Here is a 25990-nt window from a genome sequence, read left to right on the forward strand (position 1 = left end):
GGAGGCGGGCCGAATCCGGCCCGCGGGCCGTAGTTTGGGGACCACTGGAGTAGAATATAGGCCCGACTCAAAGAAAGACTGTCAGAGGGAGAGCACACACACAGCCTACAAACTGAGACAGAGTACAAGGAAGTCCACACTCAGAAAACATTAGCAAAGGGAGAGTATACGTAGCCCTACACATATAAACATGCATAAAAAACCAGAGAGATGACATGAGAGAGAGAGAAAGAGAGAGAGTGGGGGTAGGCGACATCGAGTACAAATATAGGCCCTATCGAAAAGAAAGGGAGAGCAGAGACACAGATGGAATGAGAGAAGTCGGGGAGAGGAGTAGCTTAGGCCATACGCAGAAAATACTAGCAGAGGAAGAGAGTAAGTAGGCCTGGATAGATAGATCAGATAGATAGATAGATAGATATAGAGACAGACAGATAGACAGACAGACAGAGAGACAGAGAGATAGCATAGACACACAGATGTTAGACGAACAGAAAGTGTCTGTAAATAGACCAAATAGATAGATACATTTTTATTCCAGATTCTGTTCTGTTTAATAGGGTTTTGCTTGCTACACACACTAACATGCACACGCACACAAACACACAGTTCGAGGCAGACAAAAGAAATGCACATGAGAGGTCAGAGAGTGGACTTGCCTGCATGGTTCAAGGAGCTGCTCCAACTGGTCCAGTTCAGCCAGCTCCGGAGCAGTCGACATGAGATGTTGGTCTTGTGCTGAGCCAGGGGGGCAGCAAGCCGACCCTTGTTTCGCTGAATCCGTTTGATCATCTCCACGGCAGAAGTCCACCGGGTGGCAACATCTTGAACTAGCGACTCTTCCTGCTGTCCTTGTGCAGTTTGCTGTGCCTTCAACTCAGGCTGTGTTTCAAGTGCCCAACAATCTTACGACATTTAGCCAGGACGTTCTCCAAACCACTGTCTATAGGGCAACAGTCATGGTCCTTTGCAGACTGTGTGCCGCGCAGGGTAGATGTTGTTTTGACGATTGTTCCGTCACTTTGCCTCTTAAAGTGAAACTTTCCGCCCATCAATCCCACAGCTTTCTGCATCATTAACTACCGTCTCTGTCTCTCCTAATCAACTGACTGCAGCACGCAGCGTCTTTGTGTCAGGGGTCAACGCATACCGGAAGTAAACAAAGCTGCGTTCAAATATTTTAGTGCGTTAATCGCGGCCAAAATAATCGCATAGATTAATTAGCGTTAATGCTGACAGCCCTAGAAAAAATAGATAATTGCTCACGAGCGTTTCTCAGTTTTTGTGTGTGTGTTATTTAAACATTTGAGCATTTAATATTTTCACGAGTGGGTGTGTGTTTGTCGTTTTATTTATATTTAAATAAACTTTAGTGAACACATGCTGTGTGGGTTTGTTCCTGCGTCTCCGCCTGCCAACGTAATAATATTAATAATAATAATACCAGTCATTAAGCTGCCAGCAACAACATTTTTACCATCTATTAAATTTGTTTTTTAACGTCATTAAATGATTGCACCACTCCTTTTTATTCTGGTCCTGAGCAACAATTACACCAACGCACAAACGCTTTAATTGTTGTTCGCAGCTATAAAAGACACCCGTATCTTTTTTCTCTCTAGACTGGTTCTTGTCGTATCCTCGAGGTGTTGATGATTTTATTTACTTATTATTAAATTATTAATCAGTCATCAGAATTGTTTCCCAATCGTCTGCGACTTGGGAAACAACTCTGAATAATAATTAAGAATTGTTGTTCTAAGTTTGTGAAACCACAAGTCAACGTTGACTCTCTTTGAGCTCCGTAACACATTTACTGTGCATTAAGTTACGCAGGACTTTCACCCAGGAGACCACCCGTGAATTGCGTGACATAGTAACTATGAAACAAACAAGCATATTTTAACCCGAACAAATAAATGCACACGATGGAAACTGAAGCTCGAGGGCGGCTAAGTCCAGAGGTTCTCCACCTTTCTTTAAAGCCGAGGGCCCCGTAAGCTTTTTATTTGAATGGATGCTAATTTATAAATATATTTGTTTTAAATCTCACGTAGTTGGTGGTGGGAACATGTCGCTTTAAGTTGCTGTAAGGGGAAGAAGTAGTGTGTAGTGAACTTGGAGCATAAAGGATGGAGGAGTTAAAGAGGTTAAATTGTTTTTACTGGACACAACCTTCAGCCAATCAGAAAGAAGCATCTCCTGTTTGTTATTGTTTGTTATCCCACAGGCAGTGAAGGCATCACGGCCCTCCTGGGATACTTTACCTCTTTTTAAGTTGCATACAAAATATATATATATATATATATATATTGAGTGCTTAGAACAGATTGTTCCAAGTAAAGAAATGTTTTTGGATATTTGTGTGATAGTAGTGGCGAATATTTATCTCTACGCCCAACATGGAGCCTTCGTGTCTCTCGAGCTCTCTCGTCCCATCTCGTTTTTTGAGGCTGTAAGAACAGATGATGCCGGCTGAGGGCGTGAGGTGGTGCCTTCAGGTTCAGCGGGACGGAGGAAGCTCAGATTATTATCGACCGACTGTGGACCGACTTCTGCTGGAAGTATTTTTAGTTTAGAAAGCCGCGCCGAGCTGGTGACATTCAGCTGATATTCAGCTGATATTCAGCTGATGTACGGACACACACACACACACACACCTGCTTTGTGGGGATGGTGAGGTCCCCACGAAGCAGGTGTGTGTGCTCTGTATGAGCAGGTGTTGTTTTTGGTCATCTGCTGACTATTTATCTGATTGTTTCTTGTCACAAGGCTTCAGATCGCTTGTCTGTGTGTCGACCAGCCCAAAAAAACTCAATCTAATCGATGCTTTACGCGGTTTTCTATTAAAGTCCCACCAACACGCTCTGCGAGGTGAGGGGAGGAGTCCTCACACGGAGCCTCAGTTACACCAACGTGAAGAAGAAGTCCAACACAATGATGTAAGACGCTCACAGGGAGGAGGATGAGGAGTGGTGCTGATGCTGCGTCACGTAGCAGCAGGGTGGGTGAAGGTGGAGAACCCCACCCGATCCCCCCCCCAACAGGGTCCTGAAGCCACCTGCCGTCACCGAGGAGCTCACGACGGGCGTCTGCAGGCGCCGCGGCGGCTCAGCAAAGGTCTAGTCCGGGCTGACCTTTCCACATGGCGCGCATGTTGCCACGGCCAAGCTGACAGGGCCCCGCAGGAAGCTGTGGAGTCGGGGGGGGGGGGGGGGGGGATGAGCACTGTGCATGTTAGAGAGAGAGGGAGGGGATTGGAAAGCATTATTATAACAAGTAATTACTTTTATCTATGTGAAGATAGAGTTTGACACACACGGGAGGAGCTAAACTCCACGAACACAGAAAAGACATTTTAGGCAACAACAACGGACCGTCGTTTACAAAATGAATCAAACAACCGGTGAAGTCGCCCCCTGGTGTCAAATCCTGTCAACACGTGAAACACCAGGATGAACTCAGTATATTTGGTTTAATATAATTTTGTGATTAATTAATACAGTTCAACCTTTAGAAAACAAAATGAAGGGTATTCTCCATCTCTTTGTGGACTTCTCACAGCAGGAGCGAGTCGATAATTAGACCTGAGCTTGTGTTCCCATCTGTACAATATGACCTGAACGCACCTCCTCGTCCTCCAGGAGCTCAGAGGAGCAACGAGTTACGTGAAGGGGAGAAAAGGTCGACGGTGTTCGATCAACACACGTGAGCCGATTAAACCTCAAGGATCATATTTCTGAACATTTCTATTTTCTATCTTTATTTTAGGAACAGGAAGACTAAAAAAAATTTAATCTGTGAGAAACTTGAATCATGTGTTAAAGCTGCATTCTCTCTGCTGACCACCAGGGGGCAACTCCTCTGGTTGTAAAGAAGTCTATATGAATGACTCGACTTCTCTCCGTAAACATTGTAAACATGAGTTTATGTCTCAGTCTCTAGTTTCAAGTCTTCTTCTATACAGCATGATGTCATCATTTAGTACATTATGGTCATTTAGAGTCACACAGACCATAAAGCAGGGGACGCTTTAGGGGCGGGGCTACCAGGTGATTGACAGGTTGACACGAGAGACATATACGGAGTCTCTATGTCACTTCCTGTTCGCCGGTTCACTAAAAAGCAAAGACCAAGGTGGAGACGGAGAGCGTGAGGATGGAGGCTGATCCGAGAGGCTGATGGACTTGTTCTGGCTCTGAGGCGTTTTAAAAGTAAACAAAGTAAATAATCCTGGAAACACTCCTCCTTTATTCAAGGTCCAGGTTCTAGTCTCTCGAGGTCCAGGTTCTGGCCTCCCGAGTTCCAGGTTCTGCATTTACTTCCTGTTTGGGCTTTTCAAAGGAAGAGTATAGATTGTGTAACTGACTGTCTCTCACACACACACACACACACCCACACACTTTAATCACAAATAATGAATAATTATTCTTATAAAAACTGATTTATATAAAACTCTGTAAAACACACCTGAGCAAAGTCAAAGTCAGTTTTATTTGTCAATTTTCCATATGTGCAAACATACAGAAGATCGAAATTGCGTTTCTCTTCTGTCCAACATAAAGTGAATTGTGCAACATATAGACAACATAGAGTGCAAAAATAGTAAAAAGCATGTGAACATATAGACAACATAAAGTGCATAGACAACATAAAGTGCAAAAATAGTAAGAAACATGTAAACATATAGACAACATAAATTGTGCTAGCAGCATTCAGACATGTGAGTCTGAAAGAGGACGGAGTGGGAGGATGGGGAGAGTTCAGCTTCCTGACAGCCTGGTGGATGAAGCTGTTGGACAGCCTGGCGGTGTGAGCCCGAGGCTCGTATCTCCCAGAGGGCAGGAGGCTGAAGAGACCGTGTGAGGGGTGGCAGGGTCACTCACAATCGAGGTCGCTTTGCGGGTGAGGCGGGTGTTGTATATGTCCTGCAGGGATGGGAGGGGGGGGAGTGAGGCACCCATGATCCTTCCAGCTGCCTTCACTATGCGCTGCAGGGCGTTCCTGCTGTGGTCTGTGGAGCTTCCGCCCACACAGTGATGCAGTTGGTCAGGATACTCTCGATGGTGCCGCGGTAGAAGGTGCACATGATGGATGGGGGCTCCTGCTTTCCTCAGTTTCCGGAGGAAGTAGAGGCGCCTCTGTGCTTTCTTTGCCAGCGATGTAGTGTTTGCTGTCCACGAGAGGTCCTCACTGATTTCCACCCCAGGAATTTGGTGCTGCTGACCTGCTCAATGTCCGCACCGTTGATGGTCAGTGGTGGGTGATGGGTGTGGCCTTTCCGGAAGTCAACAACGATCTCTTTGGTCTTGCTGTTGTTGAGCAGGAGGTTGTTGACTCACCACGTGGTCAGAAGGTTGACCTCCCTCCTGTAGAGGGTCTCGTCATCCTTGGTGATGAGACCTATCAATGTTGTGTCGTCTGCAAACTTGACCATGTGATTGGTGCTGTAGCTGGTTTTGCAGTCGTGAGTCAGCAAGGTGAAGAGCAGGGACTGAGCACACAGCCCTGAGGGGCCCCTGTGCTGAGTGTGATGCTGCTCGAGGTGTTGTTGCCAACACGTACTGCTTGTGGCCTCTCACTCAGGAAGTCCAGCAGCCAGTTACACAGCGAGGTGTTGAGCCCCAGCTGGTCAAGTTTGCAGATTAGTTGTTGTGGGATGATTGCGTTGAATGCTGAGCTAAAGTCTATGAACAGCATTCTTACATAGGAGTCTTTTTGTCCAGGTGGGTGAGGGCTGGGTGGAGAGCAGAGCAGATTGCATCCTCCGTGGACCGTTTGGCCCGGTATGCAAACTGGAAAGGGTCCAGAGTGGGGGGGAGAATGGATTTGATATGCGACATGACTAGTCGCTCAAAGCACTTCATGATTATGGGGGTCAGTGCCACTGGACGATAGTCGTTGAAGCAGGACGGAGTGGATTTCTTTGGCACAGGTATGATGGTGGTTACCTTGAAGCATGATGGAACAACAGCTTGTCTCAGAGAAGTATTAAAGACATCCGTGAAGACGCCCTTAAGCTCCTCTGCGCAGTCCTTCAGCACACGACCAGGGATGTTGTCTGGACCTGTTGCCTTGTGGGTGTTGATGGACGAGAGAGTCCTCTTCACGCTGGCAGCAGACAGGCACAGAACCTGATCATGGGGAGGGGGCGGAGTCTTGTGTGGACGAGTGCTGTTCTGTGCTTCAAACCGGCAAAGAAGCTGTTGAGGTTGTTTAGCAGAGAGATGTTGCTGTCGCAGTTCTGTGGCGTGGGTTTATAGTCTGTGATGGTCTGAATGCCCCGCCACAGGCTGCGTGTGTCTCTGCTGTCTTTAAAGTGCCGGGTTATCTTTTTTGTGTAGGAATTTTTGCTTGCCTGATGCCGTGGGACAGGTTGGCTCGCTGTTTTCAGGTCCGTTTCCCCCAGCTCTGAAGACCCTATTTCTAGTCCTCAGCAGCCGATGGACTTCCCCTGTTAGCCACGGCTTCTGGTTAGCCCGAGTGGTGATGGTCTTTACATGGGTCACATCATCAATGCACTTGCTAATGTAAGAAGTAACAGTGTCTGTGTACTCCCAATGTCAGTGTGGTCGTTGTATGTGGCTGCCTGTTTAAACATTCCCCAGTCTGTTGAGTCAAAGCAGTCTTGGAGAGCGCAGGAGGCCCCCTCTGGCCACACCCGTACCTGCTTCAGAACCGGTCTGGAGGCTTTCACTCTGGGTCTGTATGCTGGCATTAGCATGACGGTGATGTGGTCAGAGAGACCTATGTGGGGGAGGGGGGAGGCCTTGTACGCTCCTTTGTGGATTGTGTAGACCAGATCCAAAATGTTGTCTCCTCTTGTAGGGAAATCAACATGCTGGTGTAGTTTGGGAAGGACAGTTTTAAGGTTTGCATGGTTGAAATCTCCAGCAAAGATTGTGAAGCCGTCTGGGTGAGCCGTCTGTTGTTCACTGATGGCCTGATACAGTTCACAAAGTGCCGCATTTCTATCACTGTTGTTGGAGGTCGGGGGGATGTAAACAGCGACTAGCAGAATCGCCGTAAATTCCCTCGGCAGATAAAAAGGACGGCACCTTACGATCATAAACTCCGCCAGTGGTGAGCAGTGTCTACATACCACGGCAGCGTCCCGGCACCATGCGTCCCGGATGTAAACACATACCCCGCCGCCGCGAGTTTTCCCTCCATCAGCGAGGGCTCTGTCCGCTCGGTAGCATGTTAGCTGCTCCAGTCTCACAGCAGGTGTGTTTAACTAGTGATGTCATCCCCCCCCCAGGGCATGAGCAGCCTGTTCAGCTCCCTGAAGGTGGTCCGCCTGCTGCGTCTGGGCCGGGTTGCCCGAAAGCTGGACCACTACCTGGAGTACGGCGCCGCGGTGCTGGTGCTGCTGGTCTGCGTGTTCGGCCTGGTGGCCCACTGGCTCGCTTGCATCTGGTACGCTGGCCACACCCAGGGAGCCCCCAGTGGCTGCTGGGAGTTTAGCCTCCTGGCCGGTTCTAACTGGTTCTAACTGGTTATGTGGGCTCATCCTTTCTTTAATGTATAGTTCTGTGTTTTCAGTTTTAATATAAAGTGATCTGCCCTGATAACTGAATACGAGCCTCGACTCCTTAAATGTTGCTTCACATGAATGATTAATTGTTTTAATAACCATATTCATCGTTTGAGATTTATACTTTATATTTAGTGTGTTTGGTAAATAGTGTGCATAAATAATTGGAGGATTAAGTATTTTTTAAGGATATTTTGTCTCATATTGTAGTCATTTTCTACTTTTTTGTGTCCCCCCTTTTATAAAAATTACAATAAATGAAAATATATCTCAATTAACTAGGAAAATGACCTCAAATATTCTCTAAGATTAAAGTTACATGCACAAGAACAAATACATCTCAGATATTTATCTGAAAACCCAACGGCCATAAAATAAAAACACATAAAAACAGGTGTAACATGAGTAGAAAGTAGAATACTGTAATTAATAATCACTTTCCTTTTTCTCGCAAAATTATAACTCTTTTTTTCATTTTGTCACCCGAAATAAACGCGTTGTTGTTCAGAGGTGTAAAAAAGAATTTGTATATGTAATATTAAATGGGCATTTATATATAACATATTTATATATATTATATTGATATAATGTATATTATATATATATACATATATTTGTTAGTCAATGGGTTTCTCTGCAAAATGACCACTTATATTATATATTGAAAGTAAGTATTTTATAATATATAATATATATATTATATTATATATATACTGTGTATATATATATAATATATTTTTTAAATATATATGTGTGTGTATATATATATGTCTGTGTGTGTGTGTATATATATATATATATATGTCGCACTGCCTTGTCCCCGACAGGTACAGCATCGGGGACTACGAGGTCATCGATGAGGTCACCAACACCATCAAGGTGGACAGCTGGCTCTACCAGCTAGCGCTCAGCATCGGGTCGCCGTACCGCTACAACGCCAGCGGCGACGGGCGGTGGGGCGGCGGCCCCGGCAAAGACTCGCTGTACATCACCTCGCTGTACTTCACCATGACCAGCCTCACCACCATCGGCTTCGGAAACATCGCCCCCACCAGCGACGGGGAGAAGATCTTCTCCGTGGCCATGATGATGGTGGGATGTGAGTAGGGGGCGGAGTCACAGGGATCTGATGTTCACCTGTAAGGTGTCAGGTGGAGCCCCCAGGTGGAAGTTCTGATGTGTGTTGGCGTGAAGAAACATGTGATGAAGGATTGGAAGGAACACGTCTCATATCGGCCTCCCTAACTCACCCTCACTCACACTTACTCACCCTCACTCTAACTCTAACTCACTCTAACTCACTCTGACCCTAACTCACTCTCACCCAAACTCACTCTAACTCACCCTCACTCACACTTACTCACTCTAACTCACTCTAACTCACCCTCACTCACTCTAACTCACCCTCACTCACTCTAACTCACCCTCACTCACACTTACTCACCCTCACTCTAACTCTAACTGACTCTAACTCACTCTGACCCTAACTCACTCTAACTCACCCTAACTCACCCTCTCACTCTAACTCACCCTAACTCACTCTAACTCGCCCTAACTCACTCTAACTCACCCTAACTCCCCTAACTCACCCTAACTCACCCTAACTCACTCTAACTCACCCTAACTCCCCTAACTCACTCTAACTCACTCTAACTCACCCTAACTCACTCTAACTCACCCTAGTTTAGGCCACAGAAGAAATGATGACTCAGCGTACATAGGAATGTATTTAGTAGGATTATATAACTTGTTTGTAGGTTTTGCTCTGACCTCTGTTGGAGAGCCTCCTGGTCTGTTTGACCTGTGACTCGTCCACCTCTCCCAACACTCGTCATCATACCTAATCACTTTAAACAACGATGTTTTCATCTTCACATTCAATGTGTCCGCGGTTCAGCAGAAGCGTACGATGCACACGCTGAAGACGTGCACGTCGGTGTGCGTGTGAACCGGTGTACTGCTGTCTCAGTGGGAACATGAGGACGCTCAGCCTCACTGATCCCACCAGCTCAAATCACATCTTAGTCATGAGATGTGAATCATTGTTTCCTCGCTGGCGACCGTCTGCTCAGGCGTCTGTGTGCCAGCATGTATAATGGTTTGAGACGCGAGTGGGCGTGAGCGCGTGAGGAAACACGGAGGTGTCAATCAAAACCCTGTGTGGGATAAACATGACCATGGAGAGGGACCAACAGGGTGGATATCAGCCATGACTCTGTGCTACTGGTCTAGTGGAGGAGCTACCTGAGGCCTCATGTGTCGTGATTGATCTCTCTTCATGAAAATGTATTGCAGAGCGTGTAATGGGTGGGTTGTAGTTAATGAGTTAATGAGTGGAGGCACAGCAGGCGACGGCACGCCGCTAAAAAAACGAGAGCATGTTACACGCATGATTATTGCAAACTGTCGTTAATGTGGGAGATCATCCAAGTGGGAAATTATACATATTTATATATATATTTATATATATATTTATTTATATATATTTAATTATATATATATATGTTTGTTTTTATATATGTTTCTATATATACATATTATATATTTGTATATATATAAATATTTATATATTTTTAAATATTTATATTCATATACATTTATATATAGATATATATTTTTATATATATATATTTACATAAATATTTGTATATATATTTTTATATATATATGATAGATGCATTTTACTCATTATACATCAATTCTCTTTTTCTCGTGTGCAGAATTCTCTTTAACCCTTGTGTTGCCTTAGGGTCATTTTGACCCGAATCAATATTACACCCTCCCCCCGCCTTTGGGTCATTTTGACCCGATTCAATGTTTCACCCTCCTGTTACCTTTATATTTACTAACATATTTTACCCTTTGGGTTCAATTTGACGCCAGCAATTAAAACCTCCAGAAAATTATTAGAATTAATATTGTTTTCCAAGTTTAAGTGTGAGGCACTTTATGTTTGTTTGTTGACTACCGAAAGAACACCGACATTAAACATTGAATGGGGTCAAATTAATCCTAAGGCGGGGGGAGGGTGTAATATTGATTCGGGTCAAAATGACCCGAAGGCAACACAAGGGTTAAATCAAAAGATCTTTCTAGTTTTATTATCACTATAATCCATTTTCCATAATCACATCTTTGTATAACATTTACCACACATTGGTTGCAATGTGCAGACGCAATGCAGCACCGAGGGAATATCTGGTCTGGCTAGGGTCCTTCCTTCCTTCCTTCCTTCCTTCCTTTAGGACTATAAATATGCGCCTATGTGTTGCATTAAAAATGACTATCTTTTGCAGGAACCCCAGTAGACACTTCAGAGGAACACACAACTCTTTGCAGTCAAACTTTCCCACTTGGTCCATTTTTTTATATAATATAATAAAAACAATATAAAAGAATATAATGTGATTACAGACGAGTGTTCATGTTTTTCCCAAAACATCGTCACTGACCTCTTTATGTTTAGATTGTGTGCTTATTACATTACATTTTCTATTAGTTCTTGTAATTGTAGTGTTCTAGATCTAAAGTTTTATATATCTATATATCTATATCTTTATATCTATATCTGATGCTTCTCAAGTGTCGTCGTGGTTTATGATATTTAAGAAGCTTCCAGTGGGCGGAGGAGGAGAATAATATATTCATATCTTGTGGTTTTACAATCTTTAAGGATGTTAAACCCTTCCAGCTGTTTTGGGAGATTTGTTCCCCCCCCCCCAAAAAAGTCTCACGAAGCCTTTTTTTTTTTTAGTTTGTTTTAATGTCTACAGCCTTTAAGGAGAAGTTACTTTCAGGGCATCAATTATTAAACCTTAAGCACAGCCTGAGAAACAGAGGCCAAGTGGGTGTCCTGGAGGCTTTGAGGAGGCACCGACACACCAGATGGACAGTGTTTCATTATTAAACACAATTAAGAGATTTCTACACCTTTTTATTCAGATTATTACCTTCATTAATGATGATTCTTTGGTGAAACCCGCATCGCAGCTCGAGCCTTCAGGTCGACGCTGCCGTACATAATTCAACACGTTGCGTTCGCTTCAGCGCTCACGAGGATAATAATAAATAATAGTAATCATTTATTTTATATAGCGCTTCTCAAGGCACCCGAAGTCGCTTTACAGAGTCCAGAGTCCAGTAGTCATCCACACACAGTCATCCCGGTGGTGGTAAGCTACATCAGTAGCCACAGCTGCCCTGGGGCAGACTGACGGAAGCGTGGCAGCCAATCAGCGCCTACGGCCCCTCCGACCACCACCAACATTCATTCACATCTATACTGTAACGGATCCCCGTATATCATTCGGCGTGAGACTTTACTGCTGGTGAACTTCTTTATTTCCTTTCTTTCGTTGGATAAACATAAACCAAAACTCTTGAATAAAAACCTCCTTGTCACCACCGTAAGAGCATTAGCCTCATACGGGTCCATTAAAACTATCAAAACTTTTCATGAAATGCGCATCCGTCCGTCACATTTAGCCGGTCCGTCAAGTTTGTTATTTTAACCTAAAATAAAGGTGCGCTTCCTTTTAACATTTCAAAAATAAAAGTCAAATTTAGCTTAAAGAGGAAGTAGATTAAAACATACAAAATCATTAAAACAATACAATATAAAAAGGCATACATCAAAACCAATAGAGCAGATACAAAATAAGGCAATCAACACAAAACAATAAACCTTTTAAGGGGTTATTTACACTCCCACCAAATTACAGTGTTTTACAAAATGGAAACCTAAAACACAAAATTTCCACTTACAGCATTACCCTTCAAATGTATAGGCTATACCACACAGTAAACTATATCATATTTCTTAAATGCTTAGTGATTAACAGCTTCGAGCAATAAAACTAATTTCTGGACAGGGCGCTCCAAAGCAGGCCTGCTGGTGCGCTCTCCTTTGTGGTTCCGTTCTTTCTCTCCAAACAAGATTTTAACATGTCTCACAAGTCCATCTTTGCCTTGAATGACTTCTGAGACTGTCCCAAGTCTCCATTTGCTTCGTGGTAGTGTCCTCAGCGTCCGGTACTATACCACCAACCTGCAGGTTTCTTTTAGTGCTCTGCCAGCACTGTCTGTTTGTGATGTTGTGGAGGCACTCCTTTTACCATCTACTCCAAAACTGCTCCGTCAAGTACTGCACCTGGTGCCACCTCTTTCGTCCGTAAAGATCCTCTTTTTCATTCTTCAGTCTCAGGTATGTGCATTGGCCATAGTCCGTGGTGCTGGCATCTGAGAAGCGATGTAATTCTGTTTTTAACACCTGTTCAGAGCCTGCTGGCTATTTGTATCCTTTCCATCTTAACAAAGTCATCTGGCCATTTCTCCCACCGTGATTTCAACTGCCCTGGAATTGGGTTATCCCATCCTGTTTCTTGATGGCCCATATCCTGAAGAATATTCTTTCCATTGAGGAGGTATGGAGCCACGAAGCCCAGCGGGTCATGTACGGAGGCGACAGATGACAGAATGCCGCGCCGTGTTGCGGGCTGGTTCTTTAGTGAAACCTTGAGGTTGAAACAGTCACTCTCGATGTTCCAGTTTATTCCCAGTGCTCTCTCTAATGCTGGGTCATTGAATCTCAGATCCTTTACTTTGATGTCTGTAGGATGTTCTGTTGAGGGGATGCTCTGGAGAACAGCACAGTTGTTGGACACAACTTTGTGACTCCTTAAACCTTTGTTTGCACACAGCTCATGTGCCTCCTTTGCCATCCACCACCTCCCGACAAATTTCCCTTGGATTTCATCTATCTATCTATCTTTTCAGCAGACTCAACACTAATGATGCCATCGTTTACATAAAAGAATCTGGCAATGACCTGTGACCCTAATGGGTGTGTGTGACTCTGTTCTTTGGCGATCTGCTTTAATCCATGATGTGCATAATGCATTTCATAATGTCCATGTCTGTTTATATTTATATTTCCCTTCTGTTCGTCAAGAGAAATCAAATCTTCTTGAGAGACTGTTTTGCCATCTCCTTGATTGTCTCTGAAATCAGTCTCGAGAATTCTTCTTGCATCCATTGAGTCACTGCAGGCAGCTCCTTCACGTTTACTCTGTGACAGTGACCGTTTGACAATTGTGCATCAGAGTGAGCTGCTGAACAGCCAACAATACTCCACCCTAAGTCTGAAAGAATAGCAAAGGGTTCATCATCTTTTCCTGCTATCACACGTCTGGGTATGAGAGCTCCTGGACAATTGTAGCCTATCAAGGTCTCAGCTGAATGGAGAGCGAGGAAAGAGGTGATTGGATTGCAGGCGGATTCGGCCTCCACGGACATGAACTTGGCAAAGTCCTTGAAGCTAGGGAAATCCTTTCCCTCCATGAGACGCAATGTTACTTGCCGGTTCCATCTTGAGGCGAGCCACTCTGGCAGTTTGCGCATCAACTTCTGATTTTCCTCACAATCGTTTAGGATGTTTAAGCCTTTTACATGGGGTATTGCCTGCAGACAGGCATTTAAGAAATCTGAGAAATCTCTCAGTCCTTCGGCATCTTTAGACTGTATCTTTGACCAGTTGGATAACTTTTCTCTAAAAGCCTTTTGAATGATAAATGGCTGGCCATACCTCTGATTGAGCTGGTTCCAAGCGTCACTGTAAGCTTCGCTGTCACTACGATAGAACGTTCCTTCTAGACATTTGCGAGCTGAGCCACCTGCATATCTCTTGAGGTAGTGCAGCTTATCGGTAGTGGGAATGTTCTTTCAATCTATAAGCGACATAAAAGAAGCCTTCCACTCCACAAAGTCAATTGGATTGCCGTTAAACACTGTGGGCTCTGGCATTGGAAGTCTGTTGATAGCAAGGCTGTCCTGAACAGCTTGTGCGAGGCAGGATACAGCAATGGGAGGAGATGGAGAGACAACGGTGTGAGGGTGTATTGTGGCAGGGGGAATGGAGCGTATAGGGTCCTGAAATGACTTAAAGGACTGGGCTTCAGACTCCTCTTTCACTTCTCTGTCATATACTTCAAGTCTGGCTTGGGCCACCTTTACATCTTTTTCAGCTTGCAATCGTTCTAATACGGCCTTGTGTTTTTCTAATTCCCTCCTGTGTTCTTCCTCTAAAACTCTGATCTTTTCCTTTTGTCTCTTTTCCTCCGTTAGCATCTTATATTCAGCCTCCTTAGCAGCTAACTCCGCCGCTGCTTCTGCTTGGCTGCAACACCTGAGTGCATGGAGCCATGACTGCCAGTCAGCGCTGAAGCAGAGGAGCCATAAATGGACCGGGCGTAGTCGGGCTTAAGTAGCTCATGCAAGCGCTGTCCTTCATATTCTGCATCATATTCTCCATTTACGCCAGTCAGTCTCTCATACAAGATTTTGATAAAGTCAACGGTTACTGCTGCACAAGCATCAACTTTACGCCTTAGCTCAGTATCGGGTGGGCCGCACCCTCTCAGTTCATCATACAATTTTATGATATCCATTTTCCTTGTTTCCAAATTGTCTGCGAGGGATGCCAAGTGACTTTCTGTTCACTCCGATTTAAGTTCTTGACATGCTTGATGAGCTTGGGCTTTCCACTGTTCATAAAGACTAACAAGTCTCCTTTCCCGTTTGCTCTGCTCCTCTTTAGGTATGCTAGCATCTTTTCAGTGGGAACACGTGTCCGGTCATGGCGTCTAACAGCTACATCTGCGTCATCATCTTCATCATTTAAAAGTTCAGCAAGAATGTCCTGTTTGTTTTGTAAAGACTCTTTTAGTTCTTGTCTAACAGCACCTTGTTCTGTTTCCTTGTCTAGCATTTCCTTATGTTCTTGAATGACCTTTCGAAGGTTTTCTATCTGTTGCGCTTTATCCTCGCTGCGCAGAGCAGCATCGTTTCCCTCCATTTTCGTTAGCCTTCCTCCGTCTCCTTGCTACTTTACCACGTCCCCGTCTTCATTTCACCGCTGCCCTGCTCCATTCCGTCCGTAGAAGTGTAGAAGTTGTCCATTTATTCCGTTGTAGTCTTCTATGCAGCAGGTTAGCTGGAAAGGTGACGTTCTTCCTTTGATGTAACTAGCAGGTAGCTCGAGAGCTCTTGCTCTTACTGTAACGGATCCCCGTATATCATTCGGCGTGAGACTTTACTGCTGGTGAACTGCTTTATTTCCTTTCTTTTGTTGTATAAACATAAACCAAAACTCTTGAATAAAAACCTCCTTGTCACCACCGTAAGAGCATTAGCCTCATACGGGTCCATTAAAACTATCAAAACTTTTCATGAAATGCGCATCCGTCCGTCACATTTAGCCGTTCTGTCAAGTTTGTTATTTTAACCAGGGTTGCCAGGTCTGTGTGACAAAACCAGCCCAATGGCCAATAAAACCCAGCCCAATATCAGAACTCAAAATATGCCCGTGGCAAACCATATACGCTGCTTTTAAAGTCCATGTCCATGTGTGTACGTGCTGATCTGGAGTCAGTTTGGTAGGATTTGGGTATGCATAAATTATTTCATTTAAAATATGGATTTTTATTTAAAGATATTCATGTAATTTGCATGCAAAATAGGTCTACCCGAACCAGCGGACACAAAATTCAACCCGCGGCAACACTTCAAAAGTAGGCCAATTCCACGGGAAAACCGCGGACCTGGCAACACTGATTTTAACCTCAAATAAAGGTGCGCTTCCTTTTAACATTTCAAAATAAAAGTCAAATTTAGCTTCAAGAGGAAGTAGATTAAAACATATACAAAATCATTAAAACAATACAATATAAAAAGGCATACATCAAAACCAATAGAGCAGATACAAAATAAGGCAATCGACACAAAACAATAAACCTTTTATGGGGTTATTTACACATATGAACCGGGGTGAGGCTGCGGTGCATGTCTTTATGATGGTGGGGGAAACCGGAGTACCCGGAGTAAACCCACGCAGGCACGAGGAGAACATGCAAACTCCACACAGAAAGGACCTGGAACGACCGGGATTCGAACCCAGAGCCTTCTTAGATAGATAGATATATACTTTATTAATCCCCAAGGGGAAATTTGTCCAAAGGGGAAATTTGTCTTGCTGTGAGGCGACAGTGCTAACCACTGAGCCACCGTGCTGCCCAGGATCCGTCCCATCATGCAACGGGGTCGCGAACGAGATCGTTAGAGTTGTTCTGCTCGATGGTGGAAGCGATTCCTAGAAAGATGGAAAACACCACGAGAACGTGACAAGTGTCTCTTTAGACGTTTAATGAAAAGAAGATCGGAGGAATGTTCCCTCAGAGATCCACCGAGGGCCCTCTTTCACTTCTGGTCCCCCAAAACACTGAATATGTAAACAGTCTAGTATCTGCAATGCATTGTGGGCCGTGTGCTGCCCCTGAGGCCCTCTCAACAACCTGTGAGGGCCTCTTCATCTTTATCTTCTCATCCTTTCATCTTCATCTTCTCATCTTTATCTTCTCGTCATCTTCTCATCTTATCTTTCTCATCTTATCTTCTCATCTTCATCTTTATCTTCTCATCATCTTTTCATCTTATCTTTTCATCTTATCTTTTCATCTTATCTTCTCATATTCATCTTTATCTTCTTATCATCTTTTCATCTTCATCTTATCATCTTCATCTTTTCATCTTCATTTTCTCATCTCCCGTGACACCTTCACCATCATAAAACACCTTTTAATCATCAGCCGTCATGTTTACAGCAGTGGCGTGCCGTGGGCCTGGGGCCTGGGCCTTCAGTGAGGTCCTACACAGTCCCACCCTAATTAATCCACCTCGTATTACTATCATTATGATGCCATGGCTCTAGACACGATACAGTTAGACAGAGACGCAGGATAACCAGGCGTTGCGTCACCTTGAAATTGACATTTTTATTCAGAGAATTGCAGGGGAAGAGTGCAATACAGTACAACTAATAGGCAAGAACATAGTCGAGTGCAACAGAGTTATATTAATATTCTTCTTCTATCCATTTCTGGTCCACAAACTTTGAGCTTTTAGTCCAACTTTTTTTTACAGTGTGTTCACTAAACAGCGCATTGTCACCCAAAGCAGTTTCACCGTGATGATGAAGATGAAAGTTCCTGTTTACCCAAACACATGACACAATGAATGAGTCTTTTCAATATGTCCCTCTTGTTCTTCACCTTTTCATTGTGCAGCTCCGTTGCCCTGCGCGCTTGTTGGTTGATCTGTAGATCCGCTCGGGTGTCCCCAAAAGCTTTCAAAAGCACCGATGCTTGTAGGTGCCGAGCCGTACTTTGGTGTCTCGTTGCTGCCTCGGTTAGACAACTCAAGTTTGCAAAGCCAGTGTGGCTCCAAACACCAAATCGATCACTTGCAAATAATAGGCATTCCCAGCAGTCCGGTGTGCAGAGCTTCTCGGAGCCTGAGCCATTGATAGCGCTCATAGTTGGAACTTTGAAAGTGGCGAACGAACCTCTTCCCCGCTTGTGACGGGCTTTGTAGCGTCGGCGTCGGTCTTAAAGTTCGTCTTGAGAATGGCGTTATAATTATATCCTCGACCAAATCGATATCTTCTCCTCCTTCCGCCATTGTGGGTTGAAAAAATAGCTTAGTAGTACGCGAATTAATTCGTTTATCAAATTCAGTTTCCTAGTTCTGAGGTTCTGCATATACCTGCCCATAGGCCCCGCCTCTCAATATTGGTAATCCAATCAAAAGACGTGCACGCACTCCGCCTGCTAGCTGCTCCTGTGCCGGTTCCGGGGCCAGCTAGCAGGCCTAGAGGAGCCAACTCTAAAGCTGATTGGTTGACACAACATTGTCATTCCCATTCACTTTAAGCTACCAGCGCCCGCAATGTTGATTCTGAAGGCCTGAGGGCAGATTTTAGCCCCCTGGCAACACACGATGGCTGAATATGATTGGATAAAAGATCTAACATAAAGACCAGCCCTCCAAATTTCAACCTGGGGCTGGAAGCAGTGCAACCAAGAGGAAAGCTCTTATTCTGGGGAATAATTGAATACATATTTGTGGGAACATTTATTTAAAAAAAAAATTATATTCTGATGATGTTTAGGCCAGCAGAGAAGGCCTTGCTGGCCCTGACGGCCCACCACTGGTTTACAGTAATGTGCTGATGAGTCTTTAGAGTCTGTTGTTCCCGCCCCGGTTACGTGACTCGGTGTTTACTCGTAAACAGATTAAGATCTCTGTGTTGCGTCATATCCCCGTCGAGTTGTTTTAAAGCTGAAGCTGGAGGACGCCAAGAGTCTGAAACATTAATGGAGCAGCGTGACGTAGCTGCAGCCATACAGAGTGTATTACACCACCAGCTGCTCCACCTCAAACATGAAGGCATCAACCGAAGACAAAAGAACATTCATTAAAAAAGCACAAAATAATACAGAAATTGAAAAACATCCTGGACTCTGCTCCACCCGGAGCGGAGCTTCAACTATAAATGGTCATTTTATTTCATCGAGATCATTTATATCTGCATTTTAAAATCTTTTCCTAAATAAAGTGTTGCAGTCGGGGAAAAGATCATTTAATAGGAGAGGGAGATCACGGAGGGGAAGAGGGGGATGATATGGAGAGAAGAAGACGAGGCTCACTTGACAGGCTGCAGCTCGCAGTGCATTCTGGGTAATACCTGGGCTATAGAGGGGGGGGGGTCTGGCCCGGGGACCACGGGATGACGCTCCTGTATGCGAAGAGGAAGAGACTTACCAGACTATGGAGAGGAAGGAGGAAAGAAGAGGGGGGGGAGGGTCTCTCGCCCTTGGCCAAGCATTTGGGACTGAAGCCATGAGGACCTCCTGGACCTCCTGGAGCCCGGGAGGACCTCATTCAATCCCCTAGACGCGTTTGGATTTCACAGATGAAGTGGAAGTCCTCCTGACTTATCTCCTCCTCCTCCTCCACCACCACCACTGACCCAACTCTCCACAGAGGCCTGAGGGGGAGGAAACGAGGGCGAGGAGAGAAGAGGGAACAGGAAGGGGAAGGGGAGGGCGAGGAGAGAGGAGGAGGAGGAGGGTTTGATGAAAGTGAGGCCAGGAGGAGGGGGATACGATGGAGGAGCTGCAGGGGAGGAGAACAGTGTCCTCCCCCTCTGGCTCTTCGGCTGAGATGCTCTGATTGGTTTGGAAAGCAGGAGAGAAACAGAGAAACACATAGAAACCATGGAGGAGGAAGAGGAGGGGAGAGATAATCACAGTTACTAACTGCTTTCTCCCCGGAGTCCTTTTGACTTCACGTCTCATGGGGTCATCGGACCCTATGAGACGGCATAGATCCTATCTGCCTGATGGATCATCGAGGTCTGGGTCGTGGAATTCCTGCTCCTGACTGCGCCACTGTCCTGTTGAGACTCCGCCCACTGTTGAGACTCCGCCCACTCCTCCTCCCCACCGCCATCTGCCTGATGGATCGTGGAGGTCTCCATCGTGGAATATGCCTACTATGAACTATTCATACACTCTGTCACATTCGTTGAATGTATTTAAACTCTAAATCTGTCCTTCTGTACACATGACATCTATTGTTCTGTCCATCCTGGAGAGGGATCCTCCTCTGTTGCTCTCCTGAAGGTTTCTTCCCTTTTTTTCCCCCTGAAGGGTTATTTGGGAGTTTTTCCTGATCCGATGTGAGGTTTTGGGGCAGGGATGTCTATGTGTACAGATTGTAAAGCACTCCGAGACAAATTTGTAATTTGTGAAATTGGGCGATACAAATAAACTGAATTGAATTGAATTGAAGGAGGAGAAAGGCGAGAGGCGACTGAGAGGGGAGGGAGGGCTGGGTCTTGTTGGATGCTGTGGGAGGTTGTACTGTGTGTGGCCTATCTCTCTCTCTCTCTTTGTCCTCCCCCCCTCTCTCTGTATCATAGTCTCTCTCTCTCTCTTTGGTCCCCCCCCCTCTCTCTCTCTCTGTATCGTAGTCTCTCGTTCTCTCTCTCTGACAGCAGCAATAACGAGGCGATTAGTCCAATAATCCATAAAAAGACATCTCTCTGTGTCTCTCCCTCTGTCTGTCTCTCTCTCTCTCTCCTATCCTTTCCTGTCTCATTATCCTCTCTCTCTCTCTCTCTGTATCCCCCTCTCTCTCTGCCTTCTCACTTTTCCTCCCTCATTATTTCCTCCCTCTCTTTATTCCTCTGACTCATCAAGTTCAGGATTAGTCTAAACACCAAGGAGTCCAATTCTGGGAATCAGATCCATCCCTCCTCCTCCTCCTCTTCCTGTTCCTTTGCAGAATGTACTCGAGTGTAGTTGAAGGTTCTTTCCTTGAGGAAATACTCGTCCATCTTTCGTCATGTTTTTATTCCTCAAGGGAAGCAAAGTTATTTATGAGGTTATTAAGTCATCTTTAGAAGGTCGGACTCCATGTCCAGGAACATGGCTGTGAAGCCGAGTTGGTATTTGGCCAAAGTTGTGGGCCTTCTCGTCCTCTCGAGTCTCTTTTCATGTAAAACTCTGCAAAGTCCTTCCAGCAGTGCCGTGCTTCTTCCTCACCACCCTCTTCCTCACTACCCTCTTCCTCACCACCCTCTTCCTCACTACCCTCATCCTCACTACCCTCTTCCTCACCACCCTCTTCCTCACTACCCTCCTCCTCAAGACCCTCATCCTCACCCCCCTCTTCCTCACCACCCTCTTCCTCACTACCCTCTTCCTCACCACCCTCTTCCTCAATACCCTCTTCCCCACACTGTGATGGACATTCATTTATATTCAGTTTATTTTGTACAGCCCATTATCACAAATTACAACTTATCCTCAGCGGGCTTTACAGTCTGTCCACATAGACATCCCTGACCTTTGACCTCACATCGGGGGCGTGTAGCTCCAGAGTGGTATCCGTCATGGGGACCTCTCCCTCTGTGCCTCCATACTGTAAGCGTCCCTCTGTCCTCTGAGGGGGGGGGGGGGGTTCTCCTGTTCTCCGTTCTGTACCTGAGCTCTAGTGTACACGGCGCCGTGTGCTCCATGAATAATGAACGCTGCTCGTCTTCTGGCTTCTTCCCTCGCTTTCACCACGAGGTCTTTAGAGCGAGAACACGGGTCGTTGTCACGGAGACGCTGCCGGACAAACGCACACACACACACACAGGAGAATGCCTTCCTCCTCAGTTGTCTAGAGTAGTCGACTCTATGCAGACGACTCCTGGTGGTCCGTGAGGATTCTTCTGGCCTCGGTTGGAGAACGAGCATCCGAACCTCCAGACCATCAGAGGATCCCTCACCTTTAAAACCAGACCTTTAGAGCCAGACCTTTAGAACCAGACCTTTAGAGCCAGACCTTTAGAGCCAGACCGTTAGAGCCAGACCTTTAGAACCAGACCTTTAGAGAGAGACCTTTAGAGCCAGACCTTTAGAACCAGACCGTTAGAGCCAGATCTATAGAGGCAGACCTTTAGAACCATACCGTTAGAGGCAGACCTTTAGAGCCAGACCGTCAGAGGCAGACCTTTAGAACCAGACCTTTAGAACCAGACCATTAGAGGCAGACCTTTAGAACCAGACCGTTAGAGGCAGACCTTTAGAACCAGACCGTTAGAACCAGACCGTCAGAGCCAGACCGTCAGAGGCAGACCTTTAGAACCAGACTGTTAGAACCAGACCGTTAGAGGCAGACCTTTAGAGCCAGACCTTTAAAGCCAGACCGTTAGAGAGAGACCTTTAGAACCAGACTTTTAGAACAAGACCTTTAGAACCAGACCTTTAGAGTGAGACCTTTAGAACCAGACTTTTAGAACAAGACCTTTAGAACCAGACCTTTAGAGAGAGACCGTTAGAACCAGACCGTTAGAGGCAGACCTTTAGAACCAGACCTTTAGAGAGAGACCTTTAGAACCAGACTTTTAGAACAAGACCTTTAGAACCAGACCTTTAGAGAGAGACCGTTAGAACCAGACCATTAGAGGCAGACCTTTAGAACCAGACCTTTAGAGAGAGACCTTTAGAACCAGACTTTTAGAACAAGACCGTTAGAGGCAGACCTTTAGAGCCAGACCGTCAGAGGCAGACCTTTAGAACCAGACTGTTAGAACCAGACCGTTAGAGGCAGACCTTTAGAACCAGACTGTGACAGGTTCGTGGCTGTCGTCACACCGGTCCCCCCAGCACCAAGGAATGAAAGCAGAGGAACAGGAACGTTGGTAACAGTTTTTATTTGAGAGCGCTCTGACCGCTCTCTTCTGCTTTCCCTCTTCCTCCCTGTCCTCCTCAGATTATGGGGACAGAGGACAGATACCCACAGACCTAGATTAGATGGCTGGTCTGATTGTCCTCTCACCAGCTGATGACACCTTCAGACGTTCCCTGACCCACACCCCCACTCTGCACACAGCTCTGCCACAGCTTAGAGCCACACAGACCTTTAGAGAGAGACCTTTAGAACCAGACTTTTAGAACAAGACCTTTAGAACCAGACCTTTAGAGCCAGACCTTTAGAGCCAGACCGTCAGAGGCAGACCTTTAGAGGCAGACCTTTAGAACCAGACTGTTAGAACCAGACCCTTAGAACCAGACCGTTAGAGGCAGACCTTTAGAACCAGACCTTTAGAACCAGACCGTTAGAGGCAGACCGTTAGAACCAGACCTTTAGAGAGAGACCTTTAGAACCAGACGGTTGGCGGTGGCAAGGAAACCTGCAGCGCAACAGACTTCCACATGGAAAGAAGAACATGTGATAGAGGTTGTTGATGGAAACGTTTCCTCTAAATATAACGTGTTTCCTGCTTTCTTGGCGTCTGTTTCCTCGTCTGCAACATGTAAATATTTGTAGTTGACAAGAGTTTATGGGAATCAATAACAACGGCATAACAACAGCTTCTGTGTCGGAGGGAAACTAAAGAGACATTGATGAAGATTTAAATTCAATTTAAATTTAAAAAAAAAAGTTAATTTAAAAAAGAATGTGGTGTGTCACTGATAGATTGGCCTTCCTAAAAAATAATGGCTGCCAGTGAAGGAAAGTTTCAGAGTCTCTCTGCTCACCTGCTGATCCAAGTCCCCTCTGAGGGAGTGAACAATACTCCCCCCCGCCCTCCTGCTAACTGCCGACCTCCCATCCTCCCAAGCTCAAGTCAGATGAAACCCGGAGCTGGAAGGCCGGTCGATGTCTGCAGCGGCGTCACCTGATGCAGACTGGAGGCCATGGAGGACTGAAGGAGCCCCCTCTGCTGTGAAGGAGACCTCTGTGTGTGTCCTCATGCAGGAACGCAGTCCTCAACCTTCTACGACACGTGTCTGTCTGCTGCTCACGTGAGAACGACCAGAAGAAGCCTTTAATTCTTCGTGAAGCTTGGTCAGGTGTGAGGAAAGTTTAATTTAATGCTTTTTTCATCAAACCTCTTTTCATTGGTCCACGTCTGACCTTCTGATCCTTCATGCAACACCGTCTCCTATACACCTCAGACCCTCCCTCTGTATTCAAGGCGTTGGCGCTTTAATATGAAACAATGGTCCATCGGGACTTCGTTACTGCAGCTTCAGATTCCGGGACTCGGGTTCGTGGGGGGTTCTCAGGGTCCTCGGGGGTCCTGCCAGGCGCCCCCGATGGCCTCGTGAGTAAAATCGCAACACTCTGTCTTCTTGGCTTCAAAGCAACCACCCAGCGACTCCTCTGGTTGTATAGAAGTCTATGCTTCATGTGTTAAAGCTGCATTATCCCTCCTGACCACCAGGGGGCGGCGACTCTGGTTGTATAGAAGTCTATGCTTCATTTTCACTCTGTTTTGCTACTTTGGTTTGATTGCCTAACAATGGTGTGTTCAGGTGTTTTTTTAAATATTTACCACAGAGGTTGTTGGCATAAAAACAAACTCACTGTTTATTATCGCAGTGGGCTCTCGTCTCAAATGTTTAGTTTGGGGCCCGTCGGTTTGAGCGCTGTCAATCAAAACCCTGAATGGTTGAGGCTCCACCTCCAATATAAATCTGGTGGGGTAAAAGCGGAAATTACAGGATTTTCTGATGGATGTTTTGGATTTAAGAGACTTGAAACGCCTTAAGTTCTTAAGATCTTCGATATATATGCAAGTTATTACATTTGCATTGTTATATTTTCAGCGGGATCGTAGACTGTGAACTGGAACCATTATCGGAGGAAGAGGGGGTGGGGTTGGGGGGGGGGGTTGGTTGTCTCTTCATGTCGCCGCGTCTTGATTGACAGCCCCTGGGCTCAAGTCGGTGACAAGTGCTCTCCGTCCCTCCTGCTTGACTGACAGGCGTCTGTCCTTCACACTCATTCGCTCTGACAAATCATCAATCACTCCTCCTGAAAGCCTCAAAAAGGAAAATGGACCCGACTGGAGGAACTCTGGCCTCAGGTCGCTGCTGATCTCACACCGGCTCCATTATCACAGTTAATTAATTAAAACACATTTGTTGACATGTTCCTACAGGATTATTTCCTGCGTTTTCCTTCCACAGTCTTTTCAAAATAAAGTTCCTTTTCCACAGGAGACAACTTATTTAGGTTTAGGCAACACAACTATTCATCTCAATGGAGGAGAAGATCTTTGTTTGGGTTAAGATGCTTTATGTTATAACAAATCAATGTTGGTTGGACTCGTCCCCGTCGCCTTTTTTGGGGATTTTGTAATATTTTACTTCCTCGTGGAACCTACAACGTGATCTTGTGGGATATTTAAGCATTCATGTCAAAAATTTAATTTTAAACAAATGTGACGTGATAAAAGAAGTGAGAAGCAACAACAAGAGTTGCAGAAGGATTAATAAATGAGTATTACTTTAACCATTTACATCAATGAAACATGTGGAAACATTGCAATATAATTAATTGAATGCCTCTTTTTTATTTTTGCCACAATTGGATGCTGCTGCAGATTTAGTGATTAATAAAACCCGACCACTCATCAGAGGGAGGTCCAGGAGATGTTATATCGTTTCCTCAGAGAAGGTTTCTCTCTCTCTCTCTCTCTCCCCTTGACGAGAGCCTCCCTTTGACAGCACCCCCCCCCCCTCCCCTCCAGGCTGCTCCATCACTAATCACTCAGAGGTGAATACAGCTCCTCATCGTGGACACAGAGACGTATTTAAACCAATGGAGCCATGAGGGACGTGTCAGAGTGACGGCTTTAAATGGAGCCGCAGAGCTTCATGAACTGGTTGTTACGGTCCAATCAGTCGACTGGAGCACGAGGATTCCTTTCACACAAAGATAATGGTTCTTAAATGGTTCTCTAGAAGGCTTTGTGGTTCTACGAAGAACCATCACCTACTGAAGAACCATTTTTTAAAATGGTGCCTCACAGAACCATTTTTTAAAGGTTCTTTAAGACACCTTTATAGGTTATTTGAAGAACTCTTGAAGGAAATGGTTCTTTGAAGAACCCTGGTTTGAAAGGTTCTTCGTGGAACCAGAAATGGTGTCTTCAAGAACCATTTTTTTAATGTTCTTTAAGATACTTTATAGGTTCTTCATGGAACCAGAAATGGTGCCTTAAAGAACCATGTTTAAAGGTTCTTTGAAGAACTCTGAAAGGACATTTGTGAT

At 45.3% G+C, this 25990-nt stretch overlaps 1 protein-coding gene across 1 annotated transcript in view; it reads left to right on the forward strand.

Annotated features, from left to right (window-relative positions):
* The window catches only part of kcnh5b (potassium voltage-gated channel, subfamily H (eag-related), member 5b), a 74176-nt gene that overhangs the window by 23766 nt on the left and 24420 nt on the right, over positions 1 to 25990 (forward strand). Inside the window, exons 7-8 of the mRNA XM_056426478.1 lie at positions 7262 to 7419; positions 8365 to 8636. Of these exons, the coding sequence (XP_056282453.1) occupies positions 7262 to 7419; positions 8365 to 8636 (430 nt within the window). The remainder of the gene's footprint in view (positions 1 to 7261; positions 7420 to 8364; positions 8637 to 25990) is intronic.

Source organism: Pseudoliparis swirei, chromosome 11, assembly GCF_029220125.1.
Source record: "Pseudoliparis swirei isolate HS2019 ecotype Mariana Trench chromosome 11, NWPU_hadal_v1, whole genome shotgun sequence".
NCBI lineage: Eukaryota > Metazoa > Chordata > Actinopteri > Perciformes > Liparidae > Pseudoliparis > Pseudoliparis swirei.